Source organism: Alternaria incomplexa (assembly GCF_024043165.1).
Source record: "Alternaria incomplexa strain BMP 0042 chromosome Unknown scaffold_11, whole genome shotgun sequence".
Lineage (NCBI taxonomy): Eukaryota > Fungi > Ascomycota > Dothideomycetes > Pleosporales > Pleosporaceae > Alternaria > Alternaria incomplexa.
The window spans coordinates 206,137-221,366 of NW_026249860.1; the positions used below are offsets into that span (position 1 = coordinate 206,137).

At 53.1% G+C, this 15,230-nt stretch overlaps 3 protein-coding genes across 3 annotated transcripts; 1 reads left to right on the forward strand and 2 right to left on the reverse strand.

The window, feature by feature from the left end:
- Positions 1 to 1,387: 1,387 nt before the first annotated feature.
- On the reverse strand, positions 1,388 to 7,221 carry J4E90_007483 (uncharacterized protein; the record flags this gene model as incomplete). Its single annotated transcript, XM_051437019.1, has 5 exons — positions 1,388 to 5,143; positions 5,593 to 6,334; positions 6,386 to 6,507; positions 6,554 to 6,822; positions 6,903 to 7,221. The coding sequence occupies 5 exons, from the start codon at positions 7,219 to 7,221 to the stop codon at positions 1,388 to 1,390; spliced, it is 5,208 nt and encodes a 1,735-aa protein (XP_051288765.1).
- A 790-nt stretch (positions 7,222 to 8,011) lies between these two features.
- J4E90_007484 (uncharacterized protein) lies at positions 8,012 to 10,026 on the reverse strand (the record flags this gene model as incomplete). Its single annotated transcript, XM_051437020.1, has 3 exons — positions 8,012 to 8,978; positions 9,028 to 9,457; positions 9,507 to 10,026. 3 exons carry the CDS (start codon positions 10,024 to 10,026, stop codon positions 8,012 to 8,014), a joined length of 1,917 nt encoding a protein of 638 aa, XP_051288766.1.
- A 964-nt stretch (positions 10,027 to 10,990) lies between these two features.
- J4E90_007485 (uncharacterized protein) lies at positions 10,991 to 14,847 on the forward strand (the record flags this gene model as incomplete). The annotated part of the gene is made up of 2 exons (XM_051437021.1): positions 10,991 to 12,159; positions 12,792 to 14,847. The coding sequence occupies 2 exons, from the start codon at positions 10,991 to 10,993 to the stop codon at positions 14,845 to 14,847; spliced, it is 3,225 nt and encodes a 1,074-aa protein (XP_051288767.1).
- Positions 14,848 to 15,230: the final 383 nt, after the last annotated feature.

Sequence of the window (15,230 nt, forward strand, 5' to 3'; positions counted from 1 at the left end):
CGCCGTCGTCTTCTGTGTTGAAGCAGCCGCAGAGGGCGGGCGAGGACATCCGTCGGTCTCTTCGTATTTTGGACCCGCAGACATGGCGTCGTGCCATGATGTCTTCGCACTTTCCCATTATTACATGGAGTAAAGTTGACATGGCAAAGGAGAGCTCATTTCTGTGAACATCGACGTGTTTGTATGCGGACCGCGAAATTGAATGAAGGCCAGAGAAGCGTTCATGAAGTAAACCTGGACGTAATGTTGTAGTATTAATGGAAGAAAGTCGTCTTGCAGCAACCATCGATCGTAACCTTCCTTATTTTTGGTCTTCTTTCTGCAAAGAAGAGCATGAAGCGGAGATCGTGCAGTAAAGCCCATGATTCAAATGGAGAGGGAGGACCGAGGCGCTGACACGACAGGATCAAATAGTAGTTGGTGGTTTTGGAATAGTCCAGATAGCCCAGAGGTCAGACATCCGGAGTGTATCCAGGTGTTTTTGGATTAGGTGAACAAAGTCCAGAGACCAAGAACATGGAATTCCCAGAGGAATGTTTTGGTGTAGAAAGAATGCCGCAGAAAACGCAGACATACTAGCCATGGTTTTAGTTTTTAGTATTTCCACGGGAGAGATAAGTGAAGAAGGAAGGTTGGCCCCGGGAAGATTTTATACCCGGGCGGGCGAGCGCTCGCTCCATCTACTAACATGTACTCTGACGTACAATCTTTTAATGAAGCATTGATCTGATGCCGTAAGCATCAAGTCTCCGGTGTCTCTTTTGTTTTCGTTCCTGGCACCGCAGTCGACAGGCACAGCCATAATTTCCTCCGTTCACTTTTTTGGTTTGCGCAGTCTTTCTTGCACACCACGAGCATGTTGAAGAACGGCTTCATATTCGATTTCTTCGTAACTTTCCCAGAGCCACCAGCCATAAATGTGGGCCGTTTCTATTTTGAGTTGTCCAAAAGCGCAAGATAGGACTTTCATCAAAAGTTCCGGAATGTTTTGGGCTAGATAGCGAAAGAAGGTGCAGAAGCGCACATGCAAAGGTAATCGGACGATTTTGGAAAGAAGGAAGCAGCAGCCATGAGTTGATACCTCAATGCTTTTGGTAAAGAGTACTGGAAGAGACATATGAGAAGCAAGGTTTGAGAGCCGAGCGGGTATCTTTATATACCCATTCAAGGACAGTGAGCACGTGAGCACGTGAGCTTGAGTGGAGCGGGTGACCAAAAGGCGCACCTGCGGAACGATGGGATACGAGCGAAGCTGGTCGCATACCCCATCGCAGCACAACACATCAACCTAGAACAGCAACTGAGCAGAGAAATGATCAATTCTTCATACCAAAATTAGTCTACCACCAAAAACTATGTGCACCTCTATATCCCACAATTCCTCCGTCTACCGCTTAACCAACCCGGCAGCAGCAGCCTTCATCTCCGCCTCCTCATTCTTCTTCCTCTGGGCCTCAATCTCAGCTCTCGCCTTCCTCTTCTCCTCCTGCTGCAGCTGATCGGGTCTTCTCTCGGCAATATCCTTTGGCTTGTTATCCGAGAAGAAGAACTTCAGACCCTTCTCAATGATGTAGCAGGCAACGAAGTCAAACGCCATGATGCTCGTAATCATGATCTTGAAGTCGGTGGTGAAGGGGACGAGCTTGAGCTTCTCGTTGAGTTCGGGGATGAACTCGGTAGCGCAGGAGAAGGCGACACCGGAGACGGAGACGAGACCCCAGTACATGCCCTTGTTTTCGCGGATGGACTCGCGGAAGGGTCGGCCTTGGTAGTTGATGGCGAAGGTGGAGATTTGTTGGATGAGTTGCAGGAGATAGATTGCGGAGTTGAGCAGAGATGGCTCGAAATCCTTCTCCAGATCTGGGTTGGGGTCCTTGGGCTCAACGCGCTGAACGTATTGGCTGACGTAGATGAGGGTGATGATATGGATAGCGAACTGTCCGAGTACGGAGCCGATGATGTATGTGTTGAAGATGTTGTGCTGAGGACGTTCTTTCGATAGCGTCTCGACGGTCTTTGCGCGCGAGATGGACAGGAAGCAAACACTCATCATCATACCGGAGATGGTGACCTGACCGTCGCCGAACTTGATACCGTCCAGGTAGAGAACTGACAGACTGTAGGCGGAGATCAAGCAGTTGAGAGCGAGAATCTTGTACATCTGAATTGTAGCAACGAGTGTGCAACGGCCTTGGCGGATAATGTTGGGAATGGCAACGACGTTGGCGAGCTTAGAGGTGAAGGGCGCAGCGACGGAGGCATCACCAAGCTTGATGGTCGGAGGCTCACCGGCCAACTCTTCCATCTCTTGTGCCATCATCTTCTCTTGCATTTGCTGAGCGAAGTTGGCGGCGGCCTGAGGAGGCTGAACTTGACCAGGTTGCTGTTGAACAAGGGTACCAGTGGATGCCGATCCGTTAGCAACGCCATTGGCTCCGGGAAGTAGACCCTTCCTCTTCGCTTGGTTCTCCATAGCCTTCTCGTAGTGAGGGTTGGTGGGACCAGGTGGGTAGAGATGCGCGATCATGATCGGAACAGGCGGCTGGGGCTGGTTGAATCGTGTCATGAGGTTGCATTGCTTCTCGTAGACATTCTTCATCTGAGTGTTGCGGAAGTGCTCGCCAATCTTGTCGAGATCCTCGCGGGTACCGTTGAGTAGAGCAACACCAATGTGAGCCTGCTTCAGCGCACCAACGTCGTTGGTACCGTCACCAGCCATGAGTGTAGTGTAACCGCAGTCCTTGAGACCGAGAAGGATTTCCTCCTTCTGCTTTGGCGAAACACGAGCGTAGACCCAGGTGTAACGGAGAATTTGCTTCCATCCAGGCTGGCCAGCGAACTTCGAAAGTGCGTATCCGGTAAGACAGATGTCCTTGGACTTCAAGATCTCGGCATCCAGGGGCTTGGTAGGGTCGACAGGAATGCTGACCTTGTCGTCAACGCTGCGCCAGACAAGCTTCTCGCCGGATTCGTCGTTCTCAGGCGCATCAAGGATGTAGCAATCGCGGTCGACGATCTCGACCTGCTTGGCGACATGGACAGCGGTCAACGGGTTGTCACCAGTGATCATGACAACACGATGGCTGGACTCGTTGAGGGAACGGACAGCCTCGACAGCGTCAGGCTTGAGAGGGCACTGGAGGACGAGGAAACCGGCAAAGTGCAAGTCAGACTCGACTTGCTCACGCTTGAGGTCGTTGATACGGTTCTGGCCCCACTCTCCCTCTTCGGAGATGAACTTGTATGCAAGAGCGAGGACACGGCCACCATTGCGGGTGAAGTGCTTGAACGTCTCCTCGTAGTTTGGCGGGGTGTTGACCAACATCTTGCGAATAGTCTCTGGCGCGCCCTTGACTGCAGCGATTGTGCTCTTGACCTTGCGGCCAGTCTTGGTGTTGTTGACGATGACGGTAGCGACGGAGCTTTGGCGTTTCAGAGCGGACGAGAATTGGAAGCGGCGGCGGATGTGTACGAGTTCGGCTTGGGATTTGGGGGTAGTCATGGTGGCTTGGAGTGTGTCCTTCGCTCCGAGTTTCCAGCCGAGAGACTGGAGGGTTGCTTTCTCCATAGGCTCTCCCACAGTCTCACCATCGTCGAGTTTGACCAGGGCGTGAGCGGCGGCGAGCACCAGCGTTGTCTCAGTAGCGACGTCCGTAACCTTTGCGAGGTCAGTGTGCGCACCGTCTACTGCAACCGTAGCCCCATCTTGTCCCAATGATAGTCCAGCAATGCCGTCCACGACCAAGTCTTCACCAGTCAAAGTACCAGTCTTATCGAAGCAGGCAACGTCGACCTGCCCAGCGAAAGGAATGCGGAAGGGCTCGGTACAGAAGATGGCGTACTTGCTCAGAGCAGCGAGGGAGGTGTTGACGGCCAAGCTGAGCTCCATGGGAAGCTCGGGAGGGACGACGCTGGTGACAATGAGGACGCAGTCGAGGAGCAGCTTGTTACGCTGGCGGTCGAGCCTGACACCCTCCTGCCAGACGTACCACGAGGCAGCGACGGCGAAGACGGTAAGGAAGAGAATGAAGAAGAGGGCTTCGACGTTGTTGGCGGAGACGCGCTCGGTAGCGAAGATCATGGTCCTGACGAGGCTGCCCTGGTTAGTCTCGAAGCCAGTCTTGATAACAACAGCAACAGCGCCCTTGTCCGGTGGCGGGGGGACACCAGACGAAAGCCTAGTGACGTTGCCGCCATCCTCCTCAGCGTCGCTACCGTGCGAGACCTGGAGCACCTTGGTGCCGCCCCAGAGGAACGAGTTCTTGTCCAGACCCTCAGGCTCGATGCGCGCATCGCCAGGTCGCAGTTGTACAGATTCCTTGAGCACCGGTGTGCTCTCTCCGGAAAGCATAGCCTCGTTGACAATCGCGGAGCCCTCGAGTAGGAGCATGTCGCATGCCACACCAGAGTCTTCCTTGGTCCGGCCGGCGCTGACGACATCGCCGGGTAGCAGCTTGTCGCTCATGATCTCCTGCCATTTCTTCTGCCTGTACACCAGAATCTCGTAGGGCTTGATGCTCATGCCGCGGAACTCGTTCAGGGTCCTCTGCCTCTGCCACACGACGGTGCTCTCGAAAGCGACCAGCATGAACAGCGTGAACAGCGAGTAGTACCAGTATTCGTCCAGCATCCACAGTCCAACGCAGAAGATCTGGAAGACGAAGAAGGGCGCGACGGCGTGTTCCTTGAATAGCTCGGTGAAGGTCGGGACGGGGATGTCGAACGCGTTGTCGCCATAGTGCTGGGTGAGGCGCTCGATCTCGGCGGGCGAGGTGAGGCCCTGCGTCTGCTGGAACGTCTTGAGCTGGGGCTTGGGTTCGATGTCGAGCGGGTACGAGAGCGGGGCGAAGGAGCCTTTCTCGGCGTCGTAGAGGAAACGGCGCTTCTGGAAGAGGAAGGAAAGGTTCGACTTTCCGCCCACGTTGTCGCGCACCAATGGCACAATCTCAGCGGCACCCGCGTTCTTGACGGGCTGGACTTTGATAAGCGATGCCGAGCGCACGTCGCTGGCCGAGGTGGTGGTGAAGGCGCTCTTGAGGTTGACGTTCCAATGCGTCATGAGCCAGAAGAGCGACTGGAAGGTGGTGATGCTGGCGACCCAGACAAAGGTCCATTCCGACGACTGGATGTACTGCTCGTAGCGCTGCGGCGAAAAGTATATGGCGGAGAAGGCGGGCCACACTATCAAAAAGGGCCAGATGTAAGTGTGCAGCTGCAGCGGCAGCGGGTTGTGCAGGCTGGCCTGCTTGATCTGGGGGTTGTCGACAAGCGGGGCCATGGTTGTGGTTGTCGTGTCCAGACGAACGTCAGTCCTCGAAGATTATTGAGACCCTTTGCCTTCGCGCCCGCCGCCGTCGGCGCTACTTTGCCCGATGCACGTGGCGGAACATTCACGAACATGGGTTGAAAGCGGATTAGCGTCCGCCGTGATTGGTCCGCCTTCGTGATCTCAAACAATCAGTTTTCACCGTGAAAGGCCCAGCTCACTCTCTTTATTCTACATCATCTATCAAACAATGGAGGGTATACGGTGGTCGCAGGAAACCCCGCCCACGACCCTCTGCAAAGCGCCGGCCCTCGCAGCCGCATCACCTCTGCCCAGATAGCATCCATCCGATCTTCGAAAAACGTATCCGTCCATGCGACATGTCGCATATTAAGCTCGAGATGCTGTCTACTACTAATGTGTCTCCTTCCACACAGTTCTGATAGCTGCGCGATCCACCACATGCGCTCTTCCCCTGTAGCGACACAACTCGCAACGACCAGGACCCAAAGCAACATGTTGAGATAATTCTCTCGTCTCCAAGCTTCCAGTATTGGTGTATTCGGTCGATCCACAGCGATACGTAACCGGGAAAGAAGGATTGTGAAGATCTTCGTGTTCAGTGGTAGTGCACGAAGTACTGCGTACACAAAGATGAGGGCTGCTGCAAGTAGGGCCTCAACCACACTCGCTGCATCTGCTCTAGCCTTGAGATGATCGTAGCAGTCGCTTTGTTTGTCATAGTTGCTCTGGTCAAAGTGCAGGAAGTTGTGTGAGTGATCAGGTACTGAGAGGATCATGAACTGCGTTTCGTAGAGAAGATTGCTGAGAGTGAGGCGCTCGACACAACCAACCCAGTGCGACGATACTGCTAGCGCGATTCGATGGAGTCGATAGAATATCTGGAAGCAGTGGACCGCGCTGCAAGAAAGGCGGAGCAGTGACGTGGGCGACGTTTGTGCTGCTTCTTCTATGAGCTCGTGCGGTAAAGGAGGCGTATCCGGGTCCAGACTTATATGTGGGAAAGATGGATGCGCGCGAGAAACTGCTGCAGTGTGAAAGTCCATCCTGGCAAGTGGTTTAGCGATGGAATTGCGCGATGGGTGGCATTGAGCTTACCATATGATGCCACGCAGCAAGCCATCGTTGTGTCCAAAGGCAAACAGCCCACCTCGCACTTTCACCATACGTTCCAATGCTGTGATGTGAAGTTGGGCCACTTCGTAGTCTCCAAGAAGGTTCTGGAACAGTTAGCATGGGCCATTTCACGGGAAGATATGCTCATACCTCGAGATTTGCCAAAGTCAACACAGTGGCAACCACCTCATCAGATATATATCCTCCAGACGTTGCAAGCTTGTAGTTGACGGCCTTGATTGCTTCGTTCTTGTGCTTGAGTTTGCATACTCTCAAGTCAGCGAGTTCATTGGCCAGCATGCCGTACAGTGCCCAGCTTGCCAGAGTTGCGTGCAGCAAGCCGGCATCACTCAAGATAAGTGACTGCCACGTGTACTGGGCATCGATGGGGACTGCATTGATCTTGGGTACACTCTTGTCTGTCTTCAGTGTCAGCTGGTGAGCCCTTGACTCCAGGCTTGGCCCTCTTAGTTGGACAACGTGTGTCGATGCTACGTACACAATTGGAACAGCGCACCCAACTCTAGAGTTCCAGGTGTAGGTGAAGCCTTGAAAAGATCTATACGATCAGTATTCAGGCCGCATTCCAGCGCTGGCGCTGCTTCCAGGGGTTCATCCGTGTTTTTTCTCCTGTCTTTATCGTCTCCCCCAGCTTTGGAAGATGTCCTTGGTTCCGACCTATCTCTAAGGTCGTTCGGTCTTGCTGCACCCTTCTCTTTTGATGTCCGTACATCTTCTCTCTCTCTGCTAGTGGCCTTCTTTTTCTTGATCCGAGGTTCGCATATCCGGAATCGGTTCTTTAGCTTCTTCTTCGCCATGGCCGTGCTGATCGAAGAGTGTTGAGACGGGTTGATCTGCGGTCCAGCCATCTTCATATCGAAGTGATTGCGCATCACCAGCCGCCGGATCATGCATCGTTCCGCCCCAGCTGGGTTATATGGCTTATCCGTCGTTACAAAGAATTCATACTCGCGCTCCATGATTTTCGTGAGCCTTGTCGATGGGTCTGATGTGAGGGGTACGTCTGTACGTGAAAATCAGAGCTGCAGTGCTTGGCTACGCAATCATAGAAAAGTGTCTTGCGTCGAAATTGAGAGACTCTGCCTGGGCGTTTGAGATATCTCCTGTATATCCAATGTGTTACTTCGGCCTCCAACTACCACACCTCGTCATGTGCAACCATAAGCTACCTCATCGGCCGAAGCAGCGACCTATGCCCGGAGATCAGCTCGCGTAAGTGGCATCGAGTGTATGGGAAGTCATGTTGGCTGGCTTATATAAGACCTATGCTGATTACGGCAGCGGGGTTGACATGCGAGGCACCGTGCCATTGGACAACAGCAACACAAGGCGTGCGCCTCATACGCGATAAGCCTCGGGCTTTCCGCCGATGTTTGAGGCGACTGAAAGGGAAACGCGGGGGGCCAAAACTCGTATTCTGGTAGCGACACGCATGGGCGAATAATTCATGCAGCCCTACAGCGCCTCAGGAATGATGGCTGCTGCACTTCGGGGATATCTCTACTCTACATACACAACGCCTCTACAACCCCGAGTTGAATGCCACACCTTCAACGCCAACAGCCTATCCGAGAGTCACTTCCATATTTATTTGCCCTTGTCCTCTCTCAGACTAACGATCTGATTGAGCACAATCTTGTCCTCTGTAGAATCGATATCGACACAGAAATAAGCAGTGCGCAGTGCCTGGAAGCGCACAAGAGCGTCCGAAGATCCGCTCAGATCCAGTGAAGTCTCGCTGATGAGGTCCTTGATACCCCGCTCGATGACTGCCTTATCATGGATGATTTCGGAGTTGGGGTTGAGATCATCAGCCCAGCCGCCTGTCTTCCAGTCCAGTGTGTTGGGTGACTCGGTCTTGAAGAGCGAATTGTACAGACGTGCTGTGACGGGAACGGCTGTTGCGGCGTCCACCCATTGAACGTAGGCTTTCGGCTTCTCAGTACCAGGCACCTTGACAGCCTTGATCTCAGACACGTTGCCGCTCTCGTCCTTGGAGAAAGATGTCGCACGAATCGCGAAGGGGACGTTGTATAGACCCACGGCCTTATTTGGCGCCAGACGGAAGTAATCGGCGCTGTCCTCCTCTCTGAAGTCGCTGCGATCGATGTAAACGGCGCTACCAATCTTCACCTTGCGCTCACCAGGTATCGTGCCCTTTGGATCGTATGGTACTGTGATCTCTTGTTCGTCTTCGGTCGCAAAGTCTTCGATGACTACTTTGATGGGGTCGAGCACCATCATCTGACGCGGTACGGTTCGCTCGAGATGTTTGCGGATCGAAGCTTCGAAGCGTGGCGGCTCAATTTCGGAAAGCGCATCCGTGACGCCGAGCTCGTCCACGAAGTTGAGCATGGCCTTGGCTGGAATACCGCGACGGCGCAAAGCCACCATGGTGAAGAGTCGGGGGTCGTCCCATCCTCGTACTACGCCAGGTATTTTCTTCGTCTCGACTGTGCCGTCCGCGTTCTTCTTCTCGACGGTTGTGCCTTCGACGAGCTGGAGGATGCGTCGCTTCGAGAGGATCGTGCCGCCAACGCTTAGGCGTCCGAATCTGCGCAACGTTAATATGAGCGATTCTTAGGGGGGAAGCCGTTACTTACTCTCGCTGCATTGGTCCCTTCTCCTCCGACTTGGGCACTTTCATGTCCAATTGCTCCAGTAGCCAGTCGTAAGAGATACGCGACTGGCGGAACTCGACTGTACACAACGAATGGCTAATTCCCTCAAGAGCATCGCAAATGCAGTGGGTGAAGTCGTAGGTAGGGTAGATTCTCCACTTGTCGCCAGTTCGGTGGTGGTGGTTCTCCTTGACAACGCGGTAGGCGGGCAGGTCCCACATCTGCGGGTTGCCCTCATCTGGGTCCGTCAACTTCTGCTTCATGCGCAAGAAAGCCTCTCCAGCCTGGTATTTGCCATCGCGCATCGCCCGGAATTCGGTGAGGGACTCTTCGATCGGTCGCGTGCGGTGTGCGCAGCCATAGCGCTTGCCTCTGTTGTCGGGTCCTCCGCGCTGGTTATTGATTTCCTCGCCTGCGTCATAGTCAGTACTGCGCAGATGCACATAGATATGCAGACCTACGTGAGCAGTGGCACACATAGGCGCCGTCCTTCTTGATAAGCTGCTCTGCAAGCTCGTACAGCTTGTCAAAGTTGTCGCTGCTGTATGTAATCTTCCACGGCTCGAAGCCTAGCCACTTGACGATATCCAGGATGGCCGTGAAGTAGATCTCGTCCTCCTTCTCCGGGTTGGTGTCGTCGTATCGTAGGTAGCACTTGCCATTGTGATGCTTTGCGAAGCCAAAGTCGACGGCGATGGCCTTGGCGTGACCGATGTGGAGGAAGCCGTTTGGTTCGGGAGGGAATCGGGTTCTGACTTCTGACACGGGCTTCTCTTCGTAGATGCGCTTCAGCCAGCCCTCAGAGAAGATGCTCGTCGGTTCGCTCTTTGTGCTGGGCTTGGCCTGCTCTTTGGGTCGGAGGGCATGCTCGGCCTTCTTGGCCTTTGCTGCTGCTTTCTTCGCCGCCTTCTCGAGCGCACGCTTCGAAGGGCCCTTCTCCTCCTCAGCGGCCGGTGGGGCGGGAGCTGTAGGTTCCGCCATGTCTGCGCGACGTCAGTACACGTGTCATCGAAGGTGCGTCGTGCAGGATGTACACGTGACTTTACAGCAGAAAGAAGACGCGTCGAGTTCGTTACTTACCAGGAAAGTGTCGATGTTGCGGAGCTCGTGTGCTGCGGGAGGGGCTCTATCAATAACTTTGGAGGGGCATTGACTCAAACGCGCTACACCAGCCACACTCCTGACGCCACACTTAACACGGCATCTCAACTTTCCCCACCTGCTGCCCTTCCATCACACACGCTGGACCACATAATCCCCGAATCGTGATCGGATGCGCTTCAATCGAATCTCTAGTCCACATGGCTGTCGGCGACCGCAAAAGCTTTATTTGGCGTGCATCAGGAACCTGATACCTTCACGACACCGTCTTTACAACCAGGCTTATCAACCATGTAGCAGTCGAGCATGTCAAAAGCATAACGAACGTACTATGACTGTCTCGTAATGACACAGTTGCAGTTATGCTACAGCCTTGAATTGTTGAGACATGGAATGCACTGCGAAATCAGACCTTGGAAACAACACAAAGCAGATTCAGAGCTTGGACACGAATCCGGCAACATGATATCCAGGATTGACATGGAAATACTCTAGTGGTAACTATGGATTCGATTCGTGTACAACTAACTTCATCTCCGATAGTGTCACCAGCTTCAACATGCAATTTCGCCCCTTCCAAAGCATCGTCAACTCTGCAGGTCGAAAATGCCGTCCTTCGGTATTGACACGAGGCATGGAAGGTGCACCTGGAGCTATGTCAACTTCAATCTCAAGACGTGAAACCTGTAAAACAGCAAAACTCAGCGACCAACATGCCACTCTTGGTGCATACCCGATCATTAACTATTTCTCACGACACATGCTCAACGCGCGCCAATCCCTATATCGCTCCTTGTTTCGCACACACTTTCCTACCCAACGAATAGCATCAAAATTTCCATCGATGGTTACCACAAGAAACAAAAACTATACCTACGACAACGTCCCCCAGGACCAAGGCGGAATGGGGGCAACAACAGAGTCACTCGATAATCGGCGAGCAAGACAGGCGCGTCTTCTCCTTTCGAAACACTACGAGCCCGTCATCTCTGAGGTACTCAACGAAGAAATACCTAAGTACAAGAATGGCACTACCATCAGTGCAACAGACCGTGTGAAGTATATACGAGAATGCGCACGAATACTCGCTTCAGAACCGCCTATACTGCTAGCGGCAGTCGACGGCGACTTGGTGCGCCGCATGCGGACTGATCCTGATTTGAAGCGAGAATACGACCTGATCTGCAAGAATGCAGCAAAGCAGCCGTCCATATACATACACCAATTCGCAGACCTGAATGGCATTCCACCTACTCCTAACCAAATGCTTATCATCTGCAATTGGATAGCCGACTACATAGCCGATAATCTGGCAGAAGGCAAAGCTTCAGAGCACTTCTGGCAGATAGACAACGTCTCTCCGGGAAGACCGCTGATTAACCAGCAAAACTCTGCCAAAGGCCACCGCAAGTATCTCTACACGACACATTCCAGTCGATCAAAGAAGCGTATCGGTACCCTCGACCTTTTCTGTCAAGGTACCCAGAAACGTTGGCAGGAGACGCCAGCATCACTACGCGATACACCCCTTCGATATCCTCTTGGGGAGTGTGGATATTCTGAAAACTCAGAAAATCGTCTGAAAGAGCACCGCCAACGGGAGTCATCCAACTACATAATGAACCTAGTCGAGGACATATCCACCCACCTCCACAACATCGGCATGTTTGGACAACACTTCACGATGCACCAGTATATTGTCTATCTCATCGACCGACGGGAACAAGTAGAGATTGCGGAGATCTTTTGCTCCGCATTACTTCGAGTGTGGGTGAGTAGCGGCGGTGGTTTCAACTCGTACCCTGCTGGGCTCAGCGTCAACTCTTCGAAGAAGGTCAGCAATATTGACTGGGCTTTGTCCGAGATGAACACCACCTTGCACTCCCCTATCACCACAAACATGAGGATGCAGCAGCTCAGAGCAGATGAATACCGACAAGCACTGGAGTGGACTAATGACAACACTGTAGACTCAGAGACGAGAGAGTCTGCAAGCCAGGAAGAAGAGTGCATGTAAGTTGAACTATTGAAAGGCTCAGATCAGGTACTGACGTAGCGATTCTAGTGCTCATCTCTCACAGCTGTCAATGTAAACCCACTACCCTAGACCATGACTGCTATATTCTTATACGCTTTTCAATACTGAACGCAGCCAAGTCGTGCGAATTCGAATTATTTCCTGCTCCAAATATCACGCTGTCAATTCTGTTGTGCCGCAAGTGATGTTCCAAGGTCGCCCCCCTTCGAGCCCCATAATCCCACATCACAGTGACCTGTATGGCCACTCTTTCATATCAAACCAGAAAGAGCGTATCTCGCTACCAAACACGATGACCGGGTGCAATGCAGGCAAATCTGCAACGTCGCTTCTCGAAGGCCACTATTTCAACCTCCTGCATTAACCCGAGTGAATGTCATAGCATCGCCACATTACCGAAAATCAACCATGTCTATGTAAGTCATCAAATTTAGTTTTGCGGAAGACACAGCATTCTTTTGAGTCTATCTTGAAGATGTAGAGCACTGCGGAGGTGTTCGCAATATCCAATTGCAAAAGTCGATTTTCCACACTGTAGATATTATAGCCATACAGTTATCTAGAGCAAATCTACATTGCACATCAGATAAAAACTAACAACATCCAGAACATTCGAACACCCCCGCTCCTACCCTGCCGCCCTGCTCAAGAAGCGCCACTCCCTCCCCTCCCATCTCCACATCTTCGTCGAACGACCAAGCCGACATGCAATACGCTCATCACGAGACTTCAACTACGATGCCCTTAACAAGTCCAGCATCGAAGCCCATTTCCAGCGCAACGTCGCATCGAGCTTTATCTCATTGTACGAGAGCAAAGCCACTGCCTCGAGCAAATATCCTTACACGGATAAAGTGGGACAAAAGCCGCGGTCATTCGATGCCGCTGAAATGGCTATCCACACCAGTGGGCTGACAGCGGCATGGGTGACCGTAGACAAAGACGTCCGTCTTCCGGTATGGTTTGACAAGAACAGACAAGAGTCCGACAACGCAGACGACGAAGAGGTATTGTGGTTTTGCCTCCAAGAGCTGAAAGCAGTACTACAAGTCGATGAGAAGCTTGGGGAGAAGGACGAGTGGCTTGCCTGCGGGTTCATCCCCGAAAGTAGGGTTGTCACTCGTCACGATTCATCGAATGAGGAGTACCCAGAGGGGGTGGTCAACGACAAGGAAATAGAAGAGGCTTATAGACAGGCTCGCCGCGATCGCCAACGCATCGAAGGGGAGAGGCTTCAAGTCGACGTGCCGGAATCTGAGCACAGACTCAAGAAGACGCTTTCTTCGGGGTTCTTGAAAGCCCCTCAGATCCCCAGCCGGAAAAGCTCTCTTGCCTCGTTGGATGGCAAAGCTGTGAGCCAGACCAAGAAGATAGCTACTGGGACTTCAAAGCTTCGCGTAGAGACGCGCGACGTGTCAGTCTCGCTGACGAATGCGGATCCCCGGCGGGCGGCGTCACTGATGAAATATGCGTTGTTGCTCGCGCATGAAAAGAGGTTTGAAGCAGAAGAGTCGTGGCTTTCGGAGACGACTCGTTTAGCTGGGGGTGTAGATCGAGGGGATAGTACGAGGACGATCGATGATGGTACTCGTAAAGAGAGACGAAGCGGGTTTGTGGACCGCGATAATGACGCATACCTGACGCCGCCGGAGTCACCAATTGCCTCATCTGGACAAAGGGGCATGCACGAGCAAAGAGGCCGTGAACGTGCTGACAATCCAGTTTCGCGGTACGAAATCGCTCGACAAGTTGATGAACGGTCAGTCCAGGAAAGGGGAAGACGTATGCGTCGCTCTGCCGCTCCATCGCCCTCGCAGTCCCTGCTGGGACACCATCTCGAAGGAGGCAATGCGTCTTCGCTTCGACCCCGTCTTTCGCGCCGTGAGCTCCTTTTGGAGCTACAATCAGACGAAGACTCTGTACTACGAGAGTACGCAAGAGTCAGTCTGCAGGACCCCTCTGCGCACCACCACACCCGGCACGACACGCCTAATGGCGCAAGGTCAACATCGACGGTCCCGGGAACCCAGCCACCACCCGACCACACCGCCCACGCTGCAGGTAACGATGAATTTGATCCACCAGATCCATCGGTCTACTCCGTCATGTCTTCTCTCTCCTCCTTGTCCGACTTGGCGCATGCTACCATCGAGGAGGCCACGTACGCTACCGTCTATCCCGGCTCCCATGTTAGGGAGGTTGAGATACGGCGTAGGAATCCGGGGTCGTCCTCTGCGGAGGCGAAGTCAAGCGAGGAGGAGGAGAGAGGACGGAGTAGAAATGGACGGCAACGGCGACGACCCTCGGAAGGACGAGTTTCGGGTGTAGCCGAAGAGGTACCAGCGGAAGAGGATGTAGAGCCTTTTCCTACTTTTGATCCTAAGGTACCGGGTCACATAGAGCTTTCACGGTCTGGAAGCACTGTCTCTGTGGTTGCCGTTGTCCCTTCTGCATCAACACCAACACCGATACCTCCACCAGTGGTCTTGAAATCCGAGTCTTTCTTTGCCAGAAGGAAGAAACGGTTCGAAAAGGGCAAAGACGTTTCTGAGCGTTTAGCAGAGGTACGGGAAAGTCCGGCTGCTCAGAAACCAAAGGTCATGAAGGATCTGTTGGAGTTTGCTGGGTGGAGGTCTGGTGATAAGAAAGATGGAGCGAAGTGAATAGAATCAGGAATGACTTGTAGGAAAAGAGGTGAGTTTCATGCCGAGACGAGCTGTTATGTTGGAGTTCGCTAACGGATACACGGATCAGCGAAAGATGAAGATGCAGGTCGAGGAACAGAAGAGCGTCCCGCCATCGCCAAACCACAACATCCACGAAGCATCCACTCCCACTTGCACCTGGAACATCATCTTACCAAAACGTCGTGGTGGTGAGACGCCCGTCCCCAGTTTTCTCGTAGGTTTTGCACTCGGACAACCCAACCGCCACCAACGAAACCACCACTCTACCCGCCTATCCGCATCCTACGATCCCCAACCCACATTCCCACCCCACAACAATTCGCACCGTTACCCACCCCTGATCCTATACCCGCGCATCC